Raw genomic sequence first — 24953 nt, 5'->3', positions numbered from 1 at the left:
GTCAAATTGAAGTTACAAGTTATCATATTCTTGTTTCTTGATAGATACACCATTTATAAAACAATTGCAAATTCTCATACTTGAGAAAAATGACCTTAAATGCATCACTTACCCTCATGAATTATTTTAATAAAGCCCAGTGATTCCCTGTGTGTGATTGAATCAGTTTGCACTCGTGTGTGTGAAGACAGCTCAGCTCCAGATCCACCGCGCTCTCTCCGGTCGAGAAAGAGGGGCTGTCCAAGTGAGGTTTCTGAGACTGAAGTTCAGAGGACCAGCCGTCATCAGGTGACTTGAGATATAGAGATAAAGCCAGTGTTTTAGTTTACTCACCAACATTTTTAATCCTCCCAAGTATGTATAGGCCCTAATGACACTTTAACTATGCTGGATCCACCAGTCCAGATAAACGTGTCATTTCAAAACTTAAACATCTAAAATAAAGCCTGAATTGCTTGTGAGGAGTGAAATTGCTGAAAGTGCAACTCACAACATTACCCTAGATCTTTATCTTAGTCCAAGAAATGTATTGAATAAATTTGCCTGCTGTACTTAAAGCACATGTTACTCACATTAAGCAATTCTGGCTTTTTTTATTCATTTTAGTTTAATATAAAACGTTTATCTGGGCTTGTGGCTCTGATGAGATGAGATGCTTTGGGATAGAAAGTGGACACAAATATTTGGGTAAGATTGACATTTTTGCGATTTAGTTGTCTTTTTTTTTTAATGGATTTCAGGACACTGGAGAAACTAATGCAGTGGTGAATCCCAAACTGCCTCTGCAGGAATCTACTTCAACTCAACATCAGGCAGCAGAACAGACCTGTCCCACCAAACAAGATCCTGTCGCAGAGGAAAATCCTGCGGACCCAACAGATGTGACAGTCACAGATTTTGCAGTGCAAGAAGAAACAACAGTGGCCAATCCAAACAATGGCTCTAAGCTGGAAGGATGTGCAGTCGATTCTGACAATGATGCTGACAAGAGTGAAGGGGACAAGGTTAAAATAACTGCAGAAAATTGTAAGAGATCACCAACTCAGACAGGGAATGATCAACTTCAGGTCTTTGCACCACACACTGAAGAGGGCGATGGATCCTTTTCAACTGATTTGGAAGAGCGGGCGGATGGAAAAGAGAACTCTTACAGCAATCTATTGATAAATGTAGAAACCAGCCGAGAAGAGCCCACGAATGCATACAGGGCTGATCTGAAGATAACCATGAAGGAGGCAGCAGCAGGGCTACCAGCCAAAAAGAAGCGAAGGATGGGAACATGTGGCCTAACAGAGAAAGAGCGGAGTCACTTTCTGCAGACACAGAAGCGTGAGAACGGCCAAAATGAACCAGAGAGAGTTGAGACACAGATTAATAATAATAAAGCTGAGGAGATTTTATCCACACACGTCTTACTGTCTTCAAGCTCCACCCCACTTTGTAGTGAATCCGAGCAGAATGAGGCAGCGATAAATCTTCAGTCCCCAAACTGTGAAGGGGATAAGAGGTCAGAGCACAGCAACGACAATCACACATTTGTTGTTTCTATCTTTCTCGTTGATTAACGAGGAGCAGAATAAGTTTCAAGTTCAAGTTTTTTGGTCTCATTCATAAATTCAACAAATATAACTTAATAACAACAACTCCAATAAATTAAATGCTCACATCTCCCTTTATCTTACAAACACAGGGCAGAGGCTGACGTCTCCACTGCTGACACTACCTCAGATGAGAGCAGCACTGTGAAGGATCCAGGCTGCTCAGAGAAGAGTTGTGGGGCTGAAGGAGGAACAGAGCCTGATCCAGAAGAAACAGCTGAGCCAACGTTAGATCTCCCTGCTGAGGAGGAGGAGGAACCTATGAAGGATGTGACAGATGGGTCTGTATTAGTAGATCAGAGTCCTGACTCTTCCTCTAATCTAACCCATAATGAGGAGGCAGAAGAGCAGGGTGAGTTTGAGACAGCCTGCCAGGAGGTGAATGGAGTGACCGTGACGACACGTGATGAGAAGAAGGAAGAGTTGACAGGAGATGATGGGAACACTAGAGGAGCTCCAGTAGGTACTTCATCCACGGAGAGCCAAGCAGGGGGACTCATCTGTGGCTCCGTGGAGCTCTGTGAGGCTGCAGTGACACCCGGTGGCTTGGAGAAGGATGACAGTGTAAGTGGTTTCACATATTCACTCTTTGTAGTTTTGATCCACCTGACCCAGGTCCAGACTTTACAGGGAAAAATGACTTCAGTCACAGAATTATGAGGAAACTCATTTTTCAGTGGCCCTAATCCACTTCCATACTACTACGTACCAAGTAGGTCTGGGTGATATATCGAGTTTTTCAGATATAACATTATATTTTCAAACAGGATCATAGAATTAAAAAAATTGTTTGTATTGATATAGTTTATGTCGTATTCAAATATTGTTATACGTGTCTTCAGTAGATATTTCAGTTCACCTCATTTAGTTTGTCATTTTTCATGTCCATGTTGACGTTGTGAAGCTGACTGTTGACAACGTTTGTGTTTGGCCCATGAGGATTTTTTTAGAATTTAGTTCTTTAGATAAACATATTATTATTAGCCAAGCAGTATCAAGATATGAGTTTTGGTCCTAATCGCCCACCCTCGTTCTGAGTCTGAGTAGTTTTCTGAATTGCTGTTGAATGTTTTGTTACTCGACATGCACGTGATGAATGTTTGTGACACAGTGTGAACCTGAGGAGGATCCTCATGGGGGTCCTTCCACTGTGGACGCTGAGCTCCTCCTGACCAGGGAAACCGCTGACCCGTTCAGACCTGGTTGCTTGGATTACGTGTCGGACTCACAACTGAACACGATTTCACTAACGTAAGGAAGTAGATTGAATCCGTTGAAAGGGTGAAAAAACGCAACAGTGCTCTCTAGCATCTAAACTAAAAAGGCACTGATTTAAGGGTTCAATTGAATCTTTTTTTCAACCCTCAAATCCAGTGAAGAAGAGTTGACGGAGAAGGAGAATGGCCTTGCTTTCCACGAGGACGCCTCAGACCTGATCTGTGGGCTCATCAGAGAGCTCTCCTCTCTGAAGTAAGTCTCTTTTTCACTTCTATCATTCTCTGGAACCCAATCCTGACCCTCCCTCTTACCAGAGTTGAACTTTTGACTTCTACTATAACTGGTCAGCTTTATTTTTCTTCACATCCGCCCCTGTGCTCTAATTGGCTGGAGAAATATATCAGCTCTGTCAGCAGTAGACTGTTTGGCAGCTTGAGCCAGAGTCACCTGAAGGTCAGTGCAGCCAGTCTACTGAAGCACTGATGCTCTCATTAAACATGTCAGGAGCATTTAAAGAAGGTTCAGGCAACAAATCACAAATGGATGCAGAGGTAGATGCAATACACAGTTTGAACAAAGATATATATTCTGAGCCAAACCCCAATTATGGCCCGATCTACTGTAAAATGTTACAAAATAAAAAGAAAGGTATACAGTAAAGTCTGAGTGGGCTGGTATAAAAACGCAGCAGGATATAATGGGAAGAATTCACCTCGAGCTAGTGTGTGGGGGGGGGGGTTATATCCCGTGACCAGTGCACAGGCTGTCCGCCCTCGACTGATGAAACAAGGTTTTCTTTATTGTCAATTCCAAAATATGTCAGACATACAGTGAAATCGAAATTACGTTTCCCCCCTCCCCACGGTGCAATGTAGATTTTTTTTTTTTTTAAAACGTACGGTAAATAAAATAAAACAAGATAAAATAAGATAAATATTTACCTAAACCTAAAACCTAAAACCTAAACGTGCAAAAAGTACAAAGTTAAATAAAATGGAGTATAAAATAAAATAAAATGGCTGCAGTATGTTTCAGTTTTACAGTTTTTTCTTCTCTAACGTTTTGTCGATATTGGGATTCCATTGAACGCAGCATAGCTTTGATATAAAGGCAGATATTTCCACTGTAGAATCGAGTAGCAGACTCTGTTGCTCCGTGTCGGTTATTTTACGCCTTACTCCCGTTGGACAGAGGAAGTCTCCCGCTGCGAGAGGCATATGTTAACTAATAGAAGTGCTCCAAAATTGATCTGGATATTGTCAGAAAAACAACTTGTTGTGAAAACCGCTTGTGTTACCTCCTCTGCTCTCTGTTTAAAGGGAGACTAAACTGTAACACCAAACAGACTTGAGAGAGCTTCCCTATTGGCAAACCTGGCTGGACCTCAGCATTTCTTTCACTGGTAGTCGTTTTCGGTTAAAAATAGGACTGAAGTTCTGTAGATTTTATCGAAGCTTGAGTACTTTTAGATACTGTCGGTTATCAGATTATGGGGATTGTAAACGCGGCAGCCTCTGTGAGTGTTCGCTTAAGGCTGGCTCCAAAGGACCAGGAAGTCCCATGCACACCCATAAATTTGGTGGAGATTACATTTCCAATATGGCAGCCGCCATAGTCAGGCTTAAATTCAGCTTTAGAAATCTCTGGGTGACGTCACTAAGACTACATCCATGTTTTATGCAGACTATGGGATATTGTTTTAAACACATTTTTCTGTCCTTTTACATCTTCAACTTGGCATCATCCACCCAATGTGTTAAACGCAAGAGTACTTTTCCGTCAAAGTGGTCATTACCTTTATTTTTCTCCAGTCGAAAGGTGATGAACACCCACAGACAGCTGGAGAGCCTTCGACGCTGCACTAAGAGTTCAAGGAGCTGCACACGTTGAGGATGTGCTTCAACTCCACGCAAGAGTTGGTACATTTTTGGTGCCATTGTAAGATTTAATTTCATATGTATGTTCATACTACTTCTGTCACTGACGGCTGGCATGTTCTCTTGAAAAGATATTTGATGTGTTATGATATTTGATTAGTTGATGTGGTTCCTCTGAAATAAAGCCAGGTGATATTTATTAAGTCAGTGATCTGAGTATTATTCCACAATAACAAGATGTCATTAAGGTTAACTAAGCTGCTCAACATGGCTGCTTTAATAAAGTCAGAGGATGTAAAATAATGACAATAGTATACAGATATGGTTGTTTTTGTGGACATTTATAGTTTCTTGAAAGTAAGAATATTCACACCATTCTTTTTTCACAAAGTCAGACTCGTTTAATAGGCATAAAGTGCCACATGCACAATATTCAAAATAAAATAACATGCCTCAAGAACAGGTTTTCACACGTAAGAACAAGAACAATCACTCATTTAAAAAGGTAATTGCTGACATGGTCATATAAAAGGGACATGCTGTGTTAATGCTGACTGTCTAATAAAGGGTTGATTGTGTTAAATATCCTTCAATGCATGGACAGAAGTTGTGAAACTGGACATCAGACGACCACGTGTTAAAAATATATAAAACAAACATACATTATTTTTTACCTCCTCCCAAACATATCTGGCAGTCGTTTTTTTAAAGTACAAATCCAAGCACACGGACGCTGAGAGAGAAGACAAGACCGACAAACAGAGCAGCTGGGAGAGGACTCCAATCCGCGCGGTACAAGGCCAAACACAGCAAACGTGCCAAAGCATGCAAATGAAAATCAAACCAAAACACAACATAAACAAAACCACACTGACGGATTCTTCCAGCTGTGTCTGATTGCTTCAGTCACTTGTTGGTTCAGCGTCTGGATTTGGCGTACACAGAGCTGTACGCGCTATCCACCTTCGGACAGAACCGCTTGGTGTGAGCTCTGGCTCCTGTGGCTCCGCACAGTGGACACACATACTGTCGCAGGTAAGGACACAAAACTTCTCCAGCCTGGTTTTTTAACAAGTGCGATCCGTACACCAGCTCAGACTCCCCGTTTTGCTTGCAGAAGCTGCAAATCCTGCGTTCAGGTGCGGGTGGTAGCGCCGATGGATCCGGTGTTTTGAAACGAGCAGGCGTTTTGCGGTCTTTAGGGCCACGGCAAAAGGAACCCGTCTCTCTAGGCACAAGCTTCAAAGCCAAAGCATCTGGTGCATTAGACCGAAAGGAGTCTGGGGGATACCAAAACCCCTCAGGTGAACGCTTGTGAGCCGGGGAGCCTGTTACTGAAAGTTTGGCGTGGAGGTCTGGTGCAGGGTTTGCGCAAAGGTCCCCACTTTGGCTAACTGCGTTTATGCGCACAGACAGGAGCGCATCGCACAGACCATCCGTTTCAGACAGCGGAGTTTTCGGGGTTGGCCGCGGGGACTCAGAGTCGCTGTTGCGTCTCAAGATCTCTTTCATTGTGTCCGACAGTCCTATGTAGTCCCTCCAAGGCTGGAAACTTTGGTTGTCCGACTCCATACAGCACTGCAAGTCACGAAAAAGTCCCAAAACCATGCAATTCATTTTAGATTATTCTCAGATTAATATGTTGGTCTTGTCAACCAGACTTCTGCAACTACTAAAAGCTACACAGTGTACAGTAAAATCACAGCGCTAGAATCCGTGACGCCGTTTTGATTGGTAATTGAGTACAAGTGGTGATCAGAGGTACCCGCCTCAGCGTGCCAGTGACCAATCACATCACAGCATGCACCCCGCATGCAAGTCACTAAAGCGCTTTCATTTCCTGCAATCAAACCAATTTAATTGTGATATCTGCTCCCTTATGCAAAACAAAAATGTCTGCACTCTAAAAAGACGCACACATTTAGTTTTGAGTCGCATTAACACTAAGCGGTCCGTTCAGAGTCCAGTGCGTTTGACTAGTGTGAGTGCCCCGGTACACTTGGTCCTGGCACTGTTGGAAGAGTGCTTTGTCATGGTACCGTTCACGCAAGAACACTGGTCAGCCGCGTGTTCTCACAGCCCAATGACTCCCATATTTCTAAGAGTTTACTCAAAATTAGGCCCCATGTTCCCACAGTTCCCATTATTTCTATGATTTTCATTTATTTAAAAAAAAACCCAACAACCTATGTTCCCACATTTCAAGGACATTTTCAAATTTTGTGCTCTTCAATTTAATCCTCCCACAACATTTTTGGAAGCACTTTAAATGAATGAATGTGTCCTTTCATTTAGATCAGCATCAGCAGAAATCGTTGCAATCACAATCATTACAAGAAATAGAGTTAGGTCAATTGTTAGGGTTGGGTGTAATTAGCTACCAAATAGGGAGAAAGGGGCATAAAAAAGGCCCAATTTTGGAGAAAAAAGAAATCTTAGACAACTGGGAACTTAGCCGTGGGAACACACTGCTGATGCTAAGAAAGTTTTCTTCATGTGATGCAAAAAGCGTTATATTGCATCACATGAAGAAAACTTCCAGACAAAGAAACATATTTTTCTCATCTCAGGGCAAAATGAGGGCTGGATTCACGACCATTCAACACTACTACCATGTTTCTAATGATACACAGCTTCATGCAAATGGGTGAAGTATCCCTTTAAATCCAGTGGTCATTTTCCTCTCTGGCGCTTCATTCCCCCTCTGCCTCGGTAGGTGAACAACTACAAACATTGAATCTTCGGCTGGTTTTTAAATAATGACAAATAAGCCACAAATAAAATCAGTCTTTATTATATTCAAGAGAAACCTAAAGTTTGTTTTTAATTCAAAGCCTTTATCCAGACTATGCTAAAATGACCAGTCCAAGTTTGAAGCCTGTGTTGTGTGAAACGTCCTGTCTGCTCTGCCGTCCAATATGTCAGACTGCTGATCAGTCTCTGCGGATCTATAAAAGAAGACAGCAATGAGAAATGGCAAGTCCAATAGTGATAATAATAATCATTAATATCGTTAATATCATTGAGGTGCAAGCAGAGTTTTTTAAACTGATTTTAATCTGTTAAAAGACTTAAATAAACATTTAACTGTCAGCTGGGCTAAACTGGGTTAGAGAAAACACACCACTTAGTATATGTTATGTATATTGTATATGCTGCTAATATTCTTAAAGCAGAGCTGACTAACCTGCAGCTGTATGACAGACTGAGGGCAGAGTAGAGCTCAGGAGTGCTGGGAGTCTGAACTCTGACTGCTCTTTGGTTTAATCCAGAACAAGCTGCGGCCCCAGACTGGCTGGAGGAAGGACTTATTGGAAGACAGCCAGATACGCTGTTGGGCCCCAAACCTGAGAAATCTGCTGTCACGTGCAAAACTTAAAGTAACTTTTGTAATCTAGTTATTTTACGACTGGAAAATATTTTTTTTTCAGTTTCAGTTTCACTGCATACTAACCTAGAGAAGAGCAGTCTCTCCTGTTGTGTGCTCCTTTATTAAACACAGGCGAGTTGCACAGATACTGCTGCTCCAGGAGAGAGGCCTCCTGATGCTCAAACTCACGCCGCTGGAGAAACATTGTGACATTAAAGCAATATTACACAGCTTTTTAAGTCAGCGTGCTGCGTGTATGAAGAAACTACTGTTAATTGTAGATTTGACATTTGGAAAAGGTGCATTTTGACTCCCCAGCTGTGTCTTAATTTTCTTATTACTGTATTTTCTGTGATGATTTTTTATGTGGTGCTACAGCATGAGATAAAATTGTTGAAGAAAAAACAAGCAATTATCCCTTATTACTTTACCTCATGGCTAAGTCGGATGGCAGCATCAGTGAAGGACTGCCGCTCCCTCTCAAAAGTCTTCCTCTGATGATTGAGCTCTGCCCAGTGCATCTGAAGACGTTCCCACTCTTCCAAATAGTAGGAATCAGCCAGTTCAGACGGAACGGGAGAAGCAAGGCTGTCCTGAAGACAAAAAAATAAATAAACATCTGAGCAAAAGTTCACATTGGAAAATGTTTTATGTGTCTGTTCATGACAAAAGAAAACAGACCTGGAGAAGCTGCTGTTGAAATCGAACAAGCTGCTGACTCTCCTTCAGTTCAGTTTCTAACTGAGCCAGGAGCTTGTCATGGTCGGTACCAACACCACAGTGGCCTACACAGTCAAGAGATCCTACAGATTATTTTCTTTGATACGGCAGACTAGATTGTTCTTCCTGGATGTTTACCTTCAGGCATAATGTCAAACAGTCTCCTCTGCACCTGCCTCCAACTCTGAACCACACCTCCAGTCACATGATCCCCAAGTGCTACCTCAGCCTGATCCAGCTTCATGTCTTCATGTCTTTGAGCATCGTCCTGAAAGCTCACCACTTCTGACAAGGTCTAACAAAACAAATTAAACCTGGTGTTTATACTGAATTCTTTACTTTGATTCATTATTACAACTTTAGGATTCAAAGCTCATTCATGCATCGTTTTAGCTTTTCTCATGCTTTGAGAGGTTTATGGTCTTCCTTGGTAGATTGGAAGTGTGAGCACTTCACAAGTGGCTGCAGATCCAAGAATTAGTGTATAAAATGGATTAAACTGTATAGTATTAGTAGTTCCAGTCAGTATTCATGGAATAAGTTGCTTCTACTTCTTAATCCAACTATGCAGCTTTCTCTGCTGAGGAAGTTCATTTCCAACCATTGAAAGCTCTGGAACAGCTACAGCTTCTTTCACCCACATGCTCCATGTCCACTCTGAGTCCATGCAATAAAGTGGTGAGGCTGTGGCGCAGCTTCATCGCCTCTCTCAGCTCTGCTTCTCTGCGCTCAAGCATCAGACGCAGAGTACTTTCTTCTTGTCTGCAAGACAGAGAAATTCGATTATGATATAATCAGAGAGCTATGGAGCCCATAAAATAACGTCCCATAAGATGCTTTCATTTTAATTTAGTGCGCACAATGAATGCGACTGTAGGAGTGATCACTATTTCATTTGCCACTAATTTCAATTATTACAAATTGTTAAGTCATTTGTTACCATAAATTGTATGAATACTTTTACTTTAGTTTTACACAGACTTGTATGTTTTTAAATTATGATTGCTTTTCTTGGTTAAAGCACCAAATATCCATGTGATATGTCTGGGAAAACCTCACATTTAATATAAGACACTTTTTTGATGACATCAATTTGCAGCTCATTATCTACTGGTTTGCTAGCTCATCATAGCTTCATCTATCTATAATCTCTCTCTCTCTCTCATAGTCCAGACCTAAAAACTGGGTCATGTGTTTAGGTGATCTCAGCAGCCTATAAATACGTGGAGATTTAATAGGCTTCTGTTGCTATCATAAATGCTGTGATGGAGCCAAAATCCATATTTACACAGAGCACGAAAGTAGAACAACCTCAACATAACAACAAACATATTCACACAACACACCATAACAGTGTTTCCACCATAGACTGTACCTGTTATTTACAGTCTATGGTTTTCACACAATGATGATCTCCTGCAGGACTTCAGGTTTTCCATAGGAAGGTAATTTGAATAAAAACTTACTTTGCAGTAGACCTGAATGCTTTCATTGGATCTTCTCTTTTTCCTCGCCTTCCAGGTAGGTAGTTCAACACCTCTAAGGCTGGATGAAAACGTAATACAAAGTGCAAAGTTAGTTAAAAGAAAAATGGTGCAAGTAAGTGCACATTTTTAAAATGTTTTGAGACTTATTCTGAGTTTCACATGGTCCCTTGTGTTTGTCAGGCAGCTGTGACAGCCTCTCCTTCAGTCTGTTGCTGAGCTGCTCTTTACGCCTCAGATCTGCCTCCTGCTGGTTACACCGCAGCTGCAGACGAGAACACTGGAGCGAAGAAGAAAGGTGATTTTCACAGGCAGAAGCATTATAAACAATCTTTGAAATTAGATTCAAATACTTTGGCTCGTTCATATTTCAGCATGTCCTGAAGCCTGGCCACGTGCTCGTCCATCTCTTTTAGTTGCTCCTAAAACAAAGAAGTCTTATTTTCCCATCAGAATTGAAAACAAGTTCAATTCATCGAAATGTAACCCACTCTGTCTGAGTGATCTTGCTCCCTGTACTCCTCCTTCACTGTCCACCAGGGGGCGCTGACAGAGAGAGCATTCACAGGGTTGGGATTCTGATCACAGAGCTTCTGAGTGTCTGATGGATACGAGAGACAGGAAGAAGGAAGGCAAATAAAACAGGAATACGTCAATGGGACGTTACTGGATGTTTGTTTAAATATATATGTACTAAGTATATATGTAAATAACATTAATACCTGAGCACTCAGAACGTCTTTGTACTCTCCTCTGGCCAGACTTGGACGCCATGTGTGCTATAGATTCACAAATCACATATAAACTTCACCAGTGTGCACAGCAGGTTTAAAACACGTTCAACACATTTTGAGCAATTATTTTATTTTTGCACTCAAAATGACAAACAACTGTAGATTAACAAACTGTGAGCTCATGTTTCAAGATTCTTACCTGACCAGGAAGACTTCCTTAAATAGATCCTGCCTCTTTTATTTGCAGGTGATTTCACTTCCGTTAATTACTGCGAAGCCATTTTTTTTTTCAGACTTTTTTTTTAGTACGTCGCAAGACATAGGCCTTTACATATCCTATTTTTTCCTTTATGTGTACCTTGTATCTTTTCCCTAGTGTTGTATTCAAAGGTGATTGTCATAGATGTGTTTCACCTTGGGTCATTTTGAATGTGGGAAAGAAAAGAGCTCGACAGAGACACAACCAGACAAACATACTCAGCATTATAATGTCCAGCTCAGCAGTTTTTAAATCTTCTGTGGAGGGTTACAATGAATTAATCTCACATTCATGTCAGCATGTGCTGACACCTTTAAGTAGCCTAGATATAAGCGTGGTTTAATCTGTTAAAAAAGCATGTTAGACGGTACCAGCATTTCCAACCAATATCAGAGAATCTTATGAATCATCCTGTAACCTTACTGAATGTCAAACACCAATGTTTACTCAGTTTTACCTCTATGTAAACACCTTCTTGTACCCCTTTGTTTTTTAAGTCATACAGTCAGACTGAAATACATGTTTATTAATTTTAAAAGACAAATCAAAGAGTTCAATTCATAGTGAAAAATCACAAACAATTCTTCAGTGTCCAAAATAAGTATTTAATTTCTTAAAGGTTGCCAACAGTAGCAAAGGTAGGAACAATGCAGGCTGACTCATAAAAGGTTTAGTTGATTAGAATCTGAGTCGAGCATTGAGAACAATGAATGTAACAAGACACTGCAGCATGATTCATTCAGAAATATCTGGATTTGTTAAATGATATTGGAAAGTGTGCTATTTGGCGTTGTGTGTATATATATGATACTAAATAAATATTAATTTACTACCGGGTTTCATTTCTCACATAGTTTAAGCCCATGACATTTCTTTTATACATTAAAGCTCCTGTGAAGAACTTTTGGTCTGTCAATTTTGGCTCCCCACTCTGGACAGAATTGTGTCTCTTGATCTTTCATACTGATCTTTTTGTGTTAGTCAAATGTTCAGACAAAAATATCATCCTCCTTTATGTCAACTATTAAATGCATCACTCACTGTGGATGTTTACCCTGAAAAACTTGAAACAGGCTGTTTTGTTTCGAGTGCAGTATATTGAGAAATCCCTGTGGCAGTAGTTTCAGGCATTAAAATAATTAAATAGATGTGGTCAGTGTTGTCACTGGTGGTCTTGTTTGCTTTTGTGGGTCATAAAAAAGGCATCAACATTCATTTAATTCTATTTCGTAACCAGTTCAAAACTCATCAGAGCCTTTATAGTATAGTAAATAAAGTTAATTAAAATCAGTCTTAAGGCTGTTAAATATCTACAGAAGAAGACATGGGTAAAGGTCATCAGACAGTCACATAACTACGCTGACAGGGTTTTAACTTTGTACCGCTTGTTGTACCTCCAAATAGCAGTAACACTTTTAGCATGAATAGTTAAAGACACAACAGCTAACATTACGTCATTTGGCCACAATATGAAATGCAGTTCATAAAGAATACAATGTGTTCCTATTCATTAACAGCACCTGGTTTAAATTAATGTATGAGTTTCTCCATCTGCAACACAACATGAGAGGAATTTTTATTCAGCCGCCAATCACAACGGCTGAGTTTTACTGCCTGGAGACGGACACTATGAGTGCAGTAAATCGAATCCTGACATGTAAAGTAGTGGATGAACTCAGAAAGGCTTAATCATTAGTCAAGCTAGTGTCATAATATTTTTGTTTTCTAACATGTAGAGTTTGGCCCTGCATTAGTGTAACAGATTGTAGTTACTATACCATTAATTTTGGTAAATAAGTGGAAAAGTTCCCTCCCCCAAACCCATCAGTCCCCGTTTGCATTTTCCCAAGAGGAGCAGCTGGTCAATCCCCATCAACTTCGAGTGGGAGTGGAGAAAGTCATCGACAGATAATTTCAGAGATCCTCCATGGGTCTCTCTGCTGTAAACAGAAAATAAAACAGACTTAATTGGCGATCACATAAATAATCAATCCTGTAATGGTTTGTACAGTAATCATGTTAATTTGAAACAAGTTATTCATCCAAAATTTTCCACTAGATGACAAAATTATTTCCTTTATACTGTATATAATATTTTGTATTCCTCCAATATCATTACAGCTAATTCCCAGGGTTTTCTGGAGCTAATCCCAGCTGTCATTGCATGAGAGGCAGAGTTACACCCTGGACTGTTTGCCAGTCAATCGCAGGGCGTAATTACCTAAATTAGATTTGTGTCTTTTGAGCAAAGATGAACAAATAACTAGGGTCCGACCAATATCAGACTCTTGGGTCTGATACTGATAAAGATATTAGAGAGGGGGGAAAAAAATCTGATATCAGTTTATCGGCCGATAACTTTCTTCCATCTATATTCAATCTGTAGAGATATACAAAGATTTATTGGGTTGACCCCCTCAAATGCAGTTATCAAACACTTGTGGAAAAAATAAACAATATAACATAGACAAGATGGTCACTCAAAAGGAAAGTAACTGCGCATGTCCGTGCATCAGCACTTGACACTCTGGAGCGATAATGTTTATTGTAATCCATATAGCGCCCTCTGCTGGTGAAAAAGAGCAGAGCCGTTACAAAGACAGTCTGTACTACATGATAAATTGGTAATTGTATCGGCGATGGCGCATAAAAGAAGCCGATACAATAAGTCACTGGATTTGCTAATATCGGCTTGCCAAAAAAATCCTCATAAAATGTACCAAGCTGCTAGCGAAGATCTATCACGTTAGATCAGAATGGTGATTAGTATAAAAAAAAATAAATACAAAAAAAAAACTAATAGATGAAGGTACTGGATCAGAATATTTCATCATGGTAATTTTATGTCCTATGCACTGACTTCATAAGATAGTAGGATGTGTGATCACCTCCTTTAAAAAATTAGGATGGTTCCACAAATAAAATAAAGTTGGCATGAAGAAGGCAAATGTAATGCAATTGATAAATCATTTTTCTGGAAGACAATGAATCTGCAATGATGTTCATATTAACTTTTTGTACTTTTTTTAGCAAATAGAGGAATTGTTTTTGTTTTTTAATTGCCACTTAAAAGATTTGCTGCTTTTCTCACGTTTATCTATTGTTTTTAGCGGGCAATCTGAACCAAAATAAGAAATCTCAACACCTGGAAGAAATGTATGGGTCATTTTATGATAAAATTAGTTGTGTCATTTCAAATAAAAGACCCCATCTCCGCATCGCATTTGCACTGTAGCCCCTGCCTGGATTTAGTAGATGGAATTGTGAATAAAAGGTCCTAAAGTTATAACTCAGAGGGGAGAGAATCAGGCCCACCTTTAGAAGAGGGAGCAGGACTTGGGGGGTCTAAAGGGATTATCACTGGAGGGGACTCCCACCAGGAGAGGGTCCTTAGAGGCATTTTGAAGACAGAAGTTTCTCAGCTCGGCAGCCGCCTGGGACACCTGCAAAGCCAAGCATAAGAAGAAGATTATGTTTTTGTAAGAGAGAGGAAATATAAAGCCTGTCACATCATAGAAAGCTTTGGTAAGTGGCTTGCAGCCAAACCAGGCTACTCTACATGGCACTTTATTTTGCATACAGTTTGCAAACAGCGGTGCAGTAAACAAACGGAGGCGTTTGCTACGTGACTTTATGAAAAGAAACAGCACAAGGCTGACCACCTGTGAGCTTCACAAACTAACACAAAGAGGTTTAACAGTTCACTTTAAACTACATTTTGTCATTTTAAACCTGTGACGCTTTCCAAAACAGACAACATAGCCTAAAAGTAGTGACAGCCATTTAGACACGGAAGGAAACATTTGCTTAGTAACTATCGTTCATTAGAAACAAAAGTAGGCCTATGTGTCACTTTGTTGAGCCTGTGATGTAAGAGCTCAGTTTGTGTCATTTTTGCAATATTTCTGTCTCCGCCATTCAACAGCAGGTCCGCTCGGTCTTCCGTGTTTGTGTGTTAGTATTGCGGGGGTTCGTACCTTGATCCTCCGGATACTCGCCTCCAGCCGGAGCTGCTTCACGGCCCTTTGAGCGATGATTAAATTGTTGCTTGCATTATTGTTGGACATGGCGACGTCTGTCGACGGAGGAAAAGTTGAGAGCTACTTAATATGAACGGCCACCGCTGGGAGGAAATTAACCCTGACAGCTCCAAACCCTGAACCCGACTGGGAACGTTGGTCACTTGATGCCCCGCCCACTATATGCGAGCAAGCTATTCTATTGGGTCATTGGCCAGTCAATCAAAAGGTGAAGCGAAAGCCCGCCCCCCTACTTGCACTGACCATTATTGTGAGTTTCCTCGAGAGCAGAGCAGTAGTAGTATACCTCGACCTTCAACTGGAGGGTAAACAACCACAACACACAGTTTGTCTTACAACTCATTTGATTCACAGTGCTATCAAGAGGCGATTCGAGAGTCTGTAGGGGCCCCTGGAAAAACACAATTGGGGGGCCTACAATCCGCACTTATCATCATAATGTCTGCCATTGTCCCAACACTTACTCTCCTTTTTTACTGTTTATTTTTTCTCTCCGATTGACCAATAATTCCTCTTCATTTTTCTTGATTGACTTGTTTTCACATCAGTATTGCATGCATTATTGGTGTTTGGGCCACTGCTGTGGTTTTATGAGCCCCCTACTGTATGGGGCCCCAAGCAGTTGTCTGCCATGCCTGTTGACAAAGAAGCACCTCTGCCACTGTCATATTGTTTATATACAAATTATTCAGTTTAATAAATTCTTTCTGCTGTGATTTACTGCATCTAAATGAAGTGTAATATTGGATCCAGGCCAGCAGGAAGACTGCTGGGAACAATTCAGCACATATTTTGTTGTTGAAGATTAAAGTGGGGGATCCCCAATCTTTGGCCCTATTATAACTTAAACTGGCCATTATGTTGTTTCTGCACAATATAATCCAACTGGTGTTTTATTACAATTCATATTGCCCACAGATAACATGCTCACATTTTGATTATTTTTTCATTATTTCAAGATTAAATTCATAGTGAACAGAAGAAAGATCACATGGGAACTCTCAACAAGTATGAGAAAAAAAACAGTCTCAAGTACTAAGTGAAGAAAAACACAGGTGGAGAAATGTTTATTTATCGTAAGTTTGAGCACATACGTATTTAATTAATAATGAATAATTTTTTTTGTTATTAAAAGTTCCAAGAATTCAAAACAAACATTATGTAAAAAAAAAAAGAACATCTTTTTCTAATATTTAATCTCTGTATATAAAATACATCTCCATTCACAGATGTACAGGATTTGTAAAGGTTAAGTCTGCCATATTCAGCAATCAGTTTATTTATACCACCTGCTTACTTCAATATGAAGACTACAGTTTACACATAACTCTGTCATTAGTTTAATAATAATTAACTTTCAAACTAAATGCATGGTCCATGAGAAATGTAATTCAAAACATGATGAAAAAACATTTAAAATTACATATAATAAAACATTCAAATCGTGTCTGCACCAAATCATCACAATCATTACAAAGGCCAGAGGAATCAGAGCAGACAGAGGAATGAGTTCAAGAATTGAGTTTGAAAAGATTTGATCGTAAAAGGTTCAGACATTTTAAAAAATATATATTTTTATATGTCTTGTGGATAGAAGAATAGTTTTAGATAATATCACATCATGTGATGTGTTGGTGTAACCAGCTCACTTGTCCCCTAAAGATTAGTAAAGAGATAAAGCAAAACACAGACATGTTACTTACACAGTTCTTTGTGTTGCAACATCATCCCTCAAACTAAATCATATTTTTACTCACAAGTAATTGGTCCAACGGTGACGCTGCCTGCGGCCTCAGAGCTGGAAACAGAACGAGATGTCCTCCTTTGACAGGACTACATGGTGGAGAGGATAGAAAGAGCAGATATTATCAATATCCATTGTTTTAAGCAGCAGTTATTATGGATGAACAACTCAATGATGAAGTGAACTGTTTGACTTACTGGGACACAGGGAAATCTCGTTCGGTCACACAGGCTGATGTTGCAGTGAAGATAAATGGGTCTATAATCATCCTCCATCAGGAAGAGAAGCGCAGAGAAACGAGCACGCAAAGACCTGCCGCTCTCAATCACAGACACCTGTCGGGCATCGGTGGGACACCTGGCAGAGAGAACGAAACAGCTCACCATCTCACTACATCTCACTTTTTGTTCTTTCAGTTATACTCCACAAACAATTTCCTGATTCTGAAGAGAAGAGGGACACTCACTTGTTCTGGATGAGATAGTATTTCTGGTAATAGTGAGGATCAGGTGAATGAGAGGCGTAGCATTCCTCCAGGACAACAACGAATCTGAACTCTCTCTTTGTTACAGAAACACCCACGTACAAAGGTGAACCCAGTGGCATGTTGACCCCTCCAGCTGGGTAAGTCTCAGTGAAGGCGGAGTTACGGAAAAGAGACATGGTGGCCCTGGGTTTGGCACCAGATCCTGAAATGCCCCCTGATGACCTGTAAATAAAATAGGCTTATGTTTGAATTGATTTAAAATTACAAATCTTCTCTTGTACAATTTTAATGACTTCAGAATACCACAGATATTTCTTTGTAGTTAACAGGCAACACGCAGTAAAAATAAAAAGTGTCCCTGAAGAATGGACGAACTATTAATCAACAAAAAAACTTAAATTCATCCAAAACGCAGCAGCCAGAGTGCAAAGTGGGACAAAGAAAATTGAACACACAACACCAATCCTAAAAAACCTTCATTGGCTTCCAATTCACTACAGAATTGAATTCACAGTATTACTTCTGGTTCACAAAACATTACATGGAATGGCACCTCAATATCTCTCTGACCTACTCACTCACTACAGTCCAATAAGATCCCTCAGATCAGCAGGTATGGGTCAGCTGAATATAAAGTCAATAACAAATCTCGTGAAGGTGCATTTAGTCACCTTGGAGCAGCTTTATGGAATAAACTACCTGCTGATCTATCTTGGTTTAATATTGCTATGACAATTAACACTCTAGAATTTGAATAAAAAATGTGATGTCACTGACTTTTTGATCGAATCAGCACAACGTTGTTGCTGATAGCAAATTCCCCAAGTAGGCTACTAACAGCTAAAAATTTTTTTTTAAATGCACTTGCAGTAGCCAGGTATAAATCTGTAGAGGGCACTATTCCAGATGTTATTGCTTTGCACTCAAATGTCGAGATTTGAAATGATCCGCAGCACTTCATACTTATAAACAGAGGTCTACAGCTGAATGAAGCGGTCTGGTGATTTGTGACTCTTTATAGTCAAAAGACTACTTTAGGTACAAAATAAATCACAAAACTTAAAATATTAAAATGATTCTTGTTGTATCACAGTAACATATTGTTTTCTTTGCCTTATTTTCTTTAAATTGTAAATGTAGTGTACATTTTGGCAAAAACAGAAAACCTCTCTTTTTGATGTGCCATGCAAAGGTGTAACGGGGCCCCCTGGTGGATTGTCTTTGTGCTGCATGCAACTAAAGGAACTCATTGAGGACGTGTGTATCAAAGAATAATCAACTGGTTATATACAGTAGGTAATGCAACATTTGATCTCAGGAGGACGGTATTATCAGGTAATAAACAGCTCACATGATAGATTCACTAGTGGTGCATAGTAACAATCAATAAGAGGGAGGCTACTTACGGCAGGACTGGTCTGATGGCCACATTCAGGCTGGTGTCTGTTTCCAGGGGATACGCACAGGAGAAAGGGATGCTCACAGGGTTAAAGGACCCGTTGATAACGGGCTGGACAAATAAAGTGTTGGAGTAGATGGCATGTGTGCGGTTGGTCTGAAAAAACAAGGTTGATTGAATGAGTGTAAAGTACATGAAAACTTTCATTGAAGTGCTGTGAGCAGCTGCATTACAAGCATTACCAGACTTTACACAGTGAGGGGAAACAAACTTCTCTACAGGAGAACCAACAAACCAAAAGCTAAGATTTAATTTAAAGAACGGTAAAAGAAGAAGGACAATAGCATCAATATTTTAAGGAATTTTAATTTTTTTCCCATGACCAGCATGTATAAAGTACATTTTAAGGAAAATAACATGACCAAAAAAATTTTGAAATGAATTATTAGTGTGTACCGTCAGAGTGTTTCCACAGGCACCTTCCACAGCGTCTACGTCATACCACACCATGTTATTTTGCACTCTGGCCCAGGAGCAGTTGCGAGATGCCAAGTTGCCAGAGTATGGGTTCAAACCTGAGTTCAGATCAGCCAAATCCAGCCCCATTTGAAGTTTATCAGGGCTGCAAAGGAGCTGGTAATCATGCAGTGCAGGGGCTGGAAATAATAGTACAAAAGTACGAGAGAACACATTAAAGATTATAATGCATATATATCCTGCAAAAACAAATCACAAACTCTAAACCGTCACCATGAACACATTTTAAAAACATTTAACAAAATCCAGAAAGTGTAAGTGTCTTTTACATGTTTTATAACTTCATTTGAGGGATGAACAAAATACATTTGTAAATCTTTGTTTACCTCTGTAGATTAAAAAGATGTCTGTATTGGATTTTCTTTTCTCCCCAGTATTGATATTAGTATCAGCTCCAATAATCCTATATCGGTCAGGCCCTTCTTTTGACAGATGATAACAATTATATTTACCTTCACAAATGACACCAGCATCTTCATTGTGTCCACAGTTGTGGGATCCAAACCCATTGTGCCTGCACTCTCTGAGCTTTGATTCGTTGCCTGTGCACGAGACATCATCCATCCAGATGGGTCCACTGCCCTGTCCAAAATAGGCAACTGGTAGTGCTGACAGAGCCCTGCCACAGCCTATCTGTCTGCACACCACCTGAGCATTAAGTAGGTTCCAGTTATCATCACACACCGTCCCCCACTGTCCACGGTGGAAGATCTCCACTCTGCCAGAGCAGGAGTGGTTCCCTCCGTTCACCAGGCGGACCTCACCCTCAACTGCTGAGCTGTTGTCGGGTGTTGTGGTGGAGGTGATGTCAGCTGTCACCTGATTGGATGCAGAGGTCGCTGTACTTGGATCAGGTGTGGTTGAAGACTCTTCAGGAGCTATTCCGTTCACCTCTGGTTACAATGAAAACAGTGAGATGCTGTTGTTTAACTAAAATATGTTTTTTATCAGAATTAAGAACAACAGGACAATAAATATATTCTTTAAATAACTGAATTAAATGAGACTTTTAAATCGGTTGTTACAAGTGAAACAATACCTGCACAGTATGCAAGCGTGCAATCGCTTGGCTGCACAAGTTTGTAGACGTAGTAGTTTCCATAGCAGAGCTTGACATGGATGCTTTGTGAGGGGAAACGGCAGCAGTTGCCCCAGGACCCACACACAGTGCGGTTCACAATCTGACCTGACTGTGTGGGATGAGGGGCTGTTATCCACAGAGGAGCATGGGTTCCACACCGGTTTCGAGCAACACACCTCTCTGGAATATGAGCACTGGTTTGTCCCAGAAACAGCCGATACCAGCCTTGCCAGTTTACGTCTTGATCACAGTGTGGGTTCTGGGTGGATGTGTTATTCGTTGAGCGCCATTCGTCATTCAGCTCAGTGTACTCCTGGCAGGGGTCAGCACACTGGAGAGTCCCATTAATTCTGATACAGTCCATGCCTGAAGGACACACAGTGGAGCCACAGCTGAACTGGACAGACTGGGAGGAGGGACCTGATCTGGAGCTGGGGGAAGGCTCAAAGCATAAGAAAGAGCCTGGAGTGTTTCTGCAAACCTGAGGTGGTTTGCATGGTGAGTCTGTTAGAGAGCACTCGTCTGTGTCCATACAGCCCATGTCTGGTGACCAATGATAACCTTCCTGACAGCAAGAAGAGTCACTGCAGAGTTTTTTATTGTAGCACATGAGGCCATCACCTACAAAACCTTCATTACAGACACAAGAGAGCGCCTGGCTTGAGAAAGTGTCGCCTCTTTCTTTCAACTCATGGCAGGCAGCTTCATCATGACATGAATCACAGCTGATGACAAGCGTTCCTGTGCAGAGTACAAGAAAAGTTTGATGTTTGCTACTTATTATTTTACAAAGCTTTTGTAACTTTATAACATGACGTAACTTAGTTTTTCTGCTTAAATCTCACCACAAAATATTGCACATCTGAAAAACATACAAATGTGAAACTTTCTTTGAAATGCTTGAAATTAAGGGCAACATAAGAACTGCTGTTGGTGCAGAAAAATTACGTCGAGTATCTAACTCATAAGAAATTAATGGCTAAGAATGGCTTATAGACATTATCACTGGGTTGCTCAAATGCAACACTAACAAAAACAAGTTTAATCAAGTTTAATTACTTTTATCATCAGTTACTGATGATAAATTGAAACCAGACTGTTTACCTGATGTTCTTCCAGTAAAAAACTGTAAAAGCAGCAGTAATAACACACCCCTAGGCACCGTCATTATTGCCCAAATTCACTGTCTGAAAAATAAAAAAAGACACGATTGCAAAAACATTTTCAATGCAATGCATAACATTCAATACTCTACCCGTCTCTGTGCTAACCTTGGAGCTACTGCGGAGTCCAGGACTGGAATAGTGGAAGCTGAATATCTTTCAGTGAGTGTGAGAATTTATACACCTGTTTGTGTGTTCAAAGAACAATGCGAAGCTTTCATTAGTGAATGAAAGCACTGATACATGCAGTATGACATCAAGAGTTACTTATTCATTTAACTACAGTCAGACAAACAAAGACAAATCAATCAGTTCTGGCATGCAAACAAAGTCCTGAGTCAATATACCTTTTTGTGCCACAATCAATCTCAGGTCAGTGTTGAAACTTAATGGAGACCTCTTGTTATAGTTTGAACATCACTCTATCCTCTGACCAGCCCTTTAAACCACCTTTAGTAAACATCTGGAACTAAAATGACTGAGGACATTTAGCTTCTGAGCATAAAAGTAACCATGAAAAGGTAGTTTGATCAACCAGTTCAGTGGTCCCCATTGTTAGGGAAGAGTAAGGTTCTTCTTCTTCATCCTTATCTTTCTGACTTGTAAATCACTGGTTTTTGTGGGGTTAACCGATAATGGGTTTAAGCTGTGTGGAGTCTGTGTTGTCTTATTGGTCTTGAGGTGCTGTGTCTCTTTAAAATGGCGTAATGAGACTCAGGTGCGAAGACAGAAAATAGGAGGGGGATTCGGATGGACGCCAACTCGAAAGCTGTCGGACTTGACAGCCAACCCAGCCCACAAATTTATTTGAAACCAGTATAAACGTGATCCAACTACAACTAAAACTCATAGACAAAGCCTGTGCTCGCCGCTTATCCAAAAGTCGTCATTGCAGACTGTGTGGTAAGACCGCCAGAGGCTTGGCAGACTGACATTGGTGAGCTGATCCTGATCCCTCATGTTTGAGAACCAGTCCTTTCTGTCTCTGTCATCTCTTCTCATCTCTGTCACACTTCATGTTAGGGCTAGCTGTAGCCGGTGTTAACTCACAACACCATCCTGTTGTATCTATAAAAGCTGAAGCCTGAAGATTTACGTCAATTATTAACACAATTATCTTTTTTAATTGATAAAGTCCCAACAGAATAATTCTACATGCACTTTTGAAAGATTTATTTTTGAGCTTTTAATGCCTTTATTAGTGAGAGAAATGTGTAGAGTTGGCAAGTAGAGAGAAAGAGAGTAGGGGTGGGAGGTCAGCATTGAGCTTATATTTATATCACACGTGTTCATAAAAGAACTTTGCATAAAAAAATACACCATGTGTGTTATCATGATAGTTAATATGTCCAAATCTAATTTTGACAACCTCTGAGTAGACAAAGCCTTGTGCCCTATCCACATTTTTTATGTATTGAGAAAAGCCATCAGTCACATTGTAAACAAGTATTGGAGAAAACATGTGTACATCATGTTTAGTGTGGAGTTTATGTTCTGCTTGCCCTTGTGAGGGTTCTCACTGGGTATACCAGCTCTATCTCCCACAGAGCCATGCTTGTTCAGTAAATTGGTCTACCCTAATTGACTGCAGGTTTTGAATTGAAATGCAATTGCTTTTCTACTTCATGTTTAAGCCACCCTGATCACACCCTGCTTCTTCACCAATGACGCCCGGGATCAGCTGCAGCTCCTCCACTGTCCTCATAGGATATGAGACACAGACACTCCCGTACACAAACACATTCATCCCATTGCTTTGCACAGCTTATAACTAACACAACCCACCACATGACCCTTTGAGACAACCATAAACCAACCAGAATGCTACCTTCAACTGACCCATGCTCCAGGTATGAACGAAGCCAATACTATAGGCTTGACCAATCTCACAGTCTAAAAATTAAAATATTGTCACGGCTGGACGCAGAAAACCCTAAAGCAAAACTCAACACGACAAAGTCCATTTATTCAGTCAGGGTTGGTACACAAAACCCAAAAATCCAGGCAGCAGTATCCAAATCACCAGGCAAAATAACCAAGGTCAGTAACTAACAGGCTCATATCAGGAAAGGCTAGATAAAAGAATGCTGGGACACTGATACAAAGAACAAGACAAACTGGCACAACGTTTAGGGACCACAGAGACTATACTGAAAGGGGGTGGAGTTAACAAGACAGGTGAGACACATCAGGTAATCAGCAGAGTGGGAAACACTGGGGTAAGGGCAAGCAGACACAGACCTGAAACAAGACACAGGGTCAGTATCAAAGTAAAACAAAAACACATGACATGAAACATGAGGATAAACTGAGATAAACAGAAAACATAACCTGGGAATGTGACAAATATATTTTGCAGTGTGCTGTTCCTACCCAGTTTAAAGGTACAAAGGATAACTTAAAGGAAAAAGTCAAATTTATCTGTGACAGTCTGGTTTACTATTTTAGGTCTTGAAGAGATTCAATTTTTTATTTCAGTTTGTTCAACAACCTTCTAAATGTGAACCTTTCATTGTTCAGTGGTGAATTTTTGCAAAAGGTTTCAAGACTGACTGACTTTGTTCTGACAAGTTGAACATTAATACAGTTTAGTCATTGATAAAGATACTGATGCTATGCTGTTAATTGAGATAAACTTTTAAAACCCTGATTAAAGAGAAGATGCATACTGAAGTGAAGAAGTTCTACAGCAAGCAAGAAAAACAAAAGACTTCACAAATCGCATTTAAGAACTCAGTTTTCCGAGAATGACAGACAAAGGGAGACATCGGAGAATAGAGGAATCAAGACCCTTCATATCCATACACACTCCTTTAAAAGAAGAAAGAAATGGATAAAACGCAACCAGAGAATAATGCAAAAACATTCATGTCATGACAGCACGGGGAGGGAAAACATCATTTGGTGTAACAAAAACTATCTTTTAAGGAAGAGGGCCTGTTGAGTACATCCACTGCCCTCTGATCAAGAACCTCTCCAAGTGATACAATAGACTGGTACACAGTTACTATGCTGGGGTCAGTCGATGGATTACAGGCTCAGAGGAATGCTACTGTGAAACTGACCCAAGGTCACGCAAACACTTCCTTATATTATGTAAGTGATTTCAGCTTGTGGCAGGTCTTGTGGACTGTTCTCTTCTCAAAGAGATGAATCAATATCAAGGTGTGGTGACAGACCTTATATAAGTTATTCTTTGAACATTTCGTGTTGACACTTTACTCAAATTCCATGATCGATGT

General features: G+C 40.3%; 4 protein-coding genes across 15 annotated transcripts in view; 1 reads left to right on the top strand and 3 right to left on the bottom strand.

The window, feature by feature from the left end:
• Positions 1 to 4821, top strand: part of LOC306820013 (uncharacterized protein) — an 88929-nt gene extending 84108 nt beyond the window's left edge. For 3 of the 6 annotated variants that reach the window (XM_079337647.1, XM_079337644.1, XM_079337648.1), the window contains exons 3-8: positions 188 to 288; positions 741 to 1507; positions 1691 to 2162; positions 2710 to 2849; positions 2973 to 3068; positions 4628 to 4821. In XM_079337647.1, the coding sequence (XP_079193773.1) occupies positions 188 to 288; positions 741 to 1507; positions 1691 to 2162; positions 2710 to 2849; positions 2973 to 3068; positions 4628 to 4706 (1655 nt within the window). In that variant the 3' untranslated portion in view covers positions 4707 to 4821. Of the gene's footprint in view, positions 1 to 166; positions 289 to 740; positions 1508 to 1690; positions 2163 to 2709; positions 2850 to 2972; positions 3069 to 4627 lie in introns of all 6 variants that reach the window. The other 3 variants (XM_079337643.1, XM_079337646.1, XM_079337645.1) reach the window with 1 other exon arrangement.
• A 2644-nt stretch (positions 4822 to 7465) lies between these two features.
• Positions 7466 to 11288, bottom strand: LOC306820633 (afadin- and alpha-actinin-binding protein B). Of its 7 annotated transcripts, none has more exons than XM_079338525.1 (13): positions 11201 to 11288; positions 10990 to 11046; positions 10759 to 10868; positions 10621 to 10689; positions 10430 to 10547; positions 10250 to 10328; positions 9425 to 9545; positions 8922 to 9078; positions 8745 to 8866; positions 8495 to 8656; positions 8148 to 8256; positions 7881 to 8067; positions 7466 to 7641 (listed from the first exon to the last, which is right to left on the bottom strand). In XM_079338525.1, the coding sequence occupies exons 2-13, from the start codon at positions 11039 to 11041 to the stop codon at positions 7545 to 7547; spliced, it is 1383 nt and encodes a 460-aa protein (XP_079194651.1). In that variant the 5' UTR covers positions 11042 to 11046; positions 11201 to 11288; the 3' UTR covers positions 7466 to 7544. The 7 variants fall into 7 exon arrangements, with proteins under 7 accessions (XP_079194651.1, XP_079194652.1, XP_079194654.1 ...); XM_079338526.1 differs by having other exon boundaries at positions 7881 to 8052; XM_079338528.1 differs by having other exon boundaries at positions 7881 to 8049.
• A 3289-nt stretch (positions 11289 to 14577) lies between these two features.
• LOC306820345 (pancreatic secretory granule membrane major glycoprotein GP2) lies at positions 14578 to 19587 on the bottom strand (the record flags this gene model as incomplete). The annotated part of the gene is made up of 7 exons (XM_079338164.1): positions 19387 to 19587; positions 18938 to 19086; positions 17511 to 17753; positions 17242 to 17401; positions 17058 to 17133; positions 15238 to 15335; positions 14578 to 14703 (listed from the first exon to the last, which is right to left on the bottom strand). The coding sequence occupies exons 1-7, from the start codon at positions 19534 to 19536 to the stop codon at positions 14578 to 14580; spliced, it is 1002 nt and encodes a 333-aa protein (XP_079194290.1). The 5' UTR covers positions 19537 to 19587.
• A 292-nt stretch (positions 19588 to 19879) lies between these two features.
• Positions 19880 to 21717, bottom strand: LOC306820344 (uromodulin-like; the record flags this gene model as incomplete). Its single annotated transcript, XM_079338163.1, has 4 exons — positions 21653 to 21717; positions 20507 to 21289; positions 19973 to 20360; positions 19880 to 19889 (listed from the first exon to the last, which is right to left on the bottom strand). Exons 1-4 carry the CDS (start codon positions 21714 to 21716, stop codon positions 19880 to 19882), a joined length of 1245 nt encoding a protein of 414 aa, XP_079194289.1. The 5' UTR covers position 21717.
• Positions 21718 to 24953: the final 3236 nt, after the last annotated feature.

Source organism: Symphodus melops (genome assembly GCF_947650265.1).
Source record: "Symphodus melops genome assembly, chromosome: 2".
In the NCBI taxonomy this organism is placed as follows: domain Eukaryota; kingdom Metazoa; phylum Chordata; class Actinopteri; order Labriformes; family Labridae; genus Symphodus; species Symphodus melops.
The sequence above is the reverse complement of the archived record's forward strand: the minus strand, read 5'-3'. Positions and strand labels throughout refer to the sequence as shown.

Coding starts and splice junctions, on each gene's coding strand:
- LOC306820633 (XM_079338525.1), bottom strand. CDS start 11,041: ATGGCGTCCAAGTCTGGCCAGAGGAGAGTACAAAGACGTTCTGAGTGC. Junction 10,690..10,758: donor AGCAAGATCACTCAGACAGA/GTGGGTTACATT, acceptor TCTTTGTTTTAG/GAGCAACTAAAAGAGATGGA. Junction 8,257..8,494: donor CCATCCGACTTAGCCATGAG/GTAAAGTAATAA, acceptor ATGTTTCTCCAG/CGGCGTGAGTTTGAGCATCA.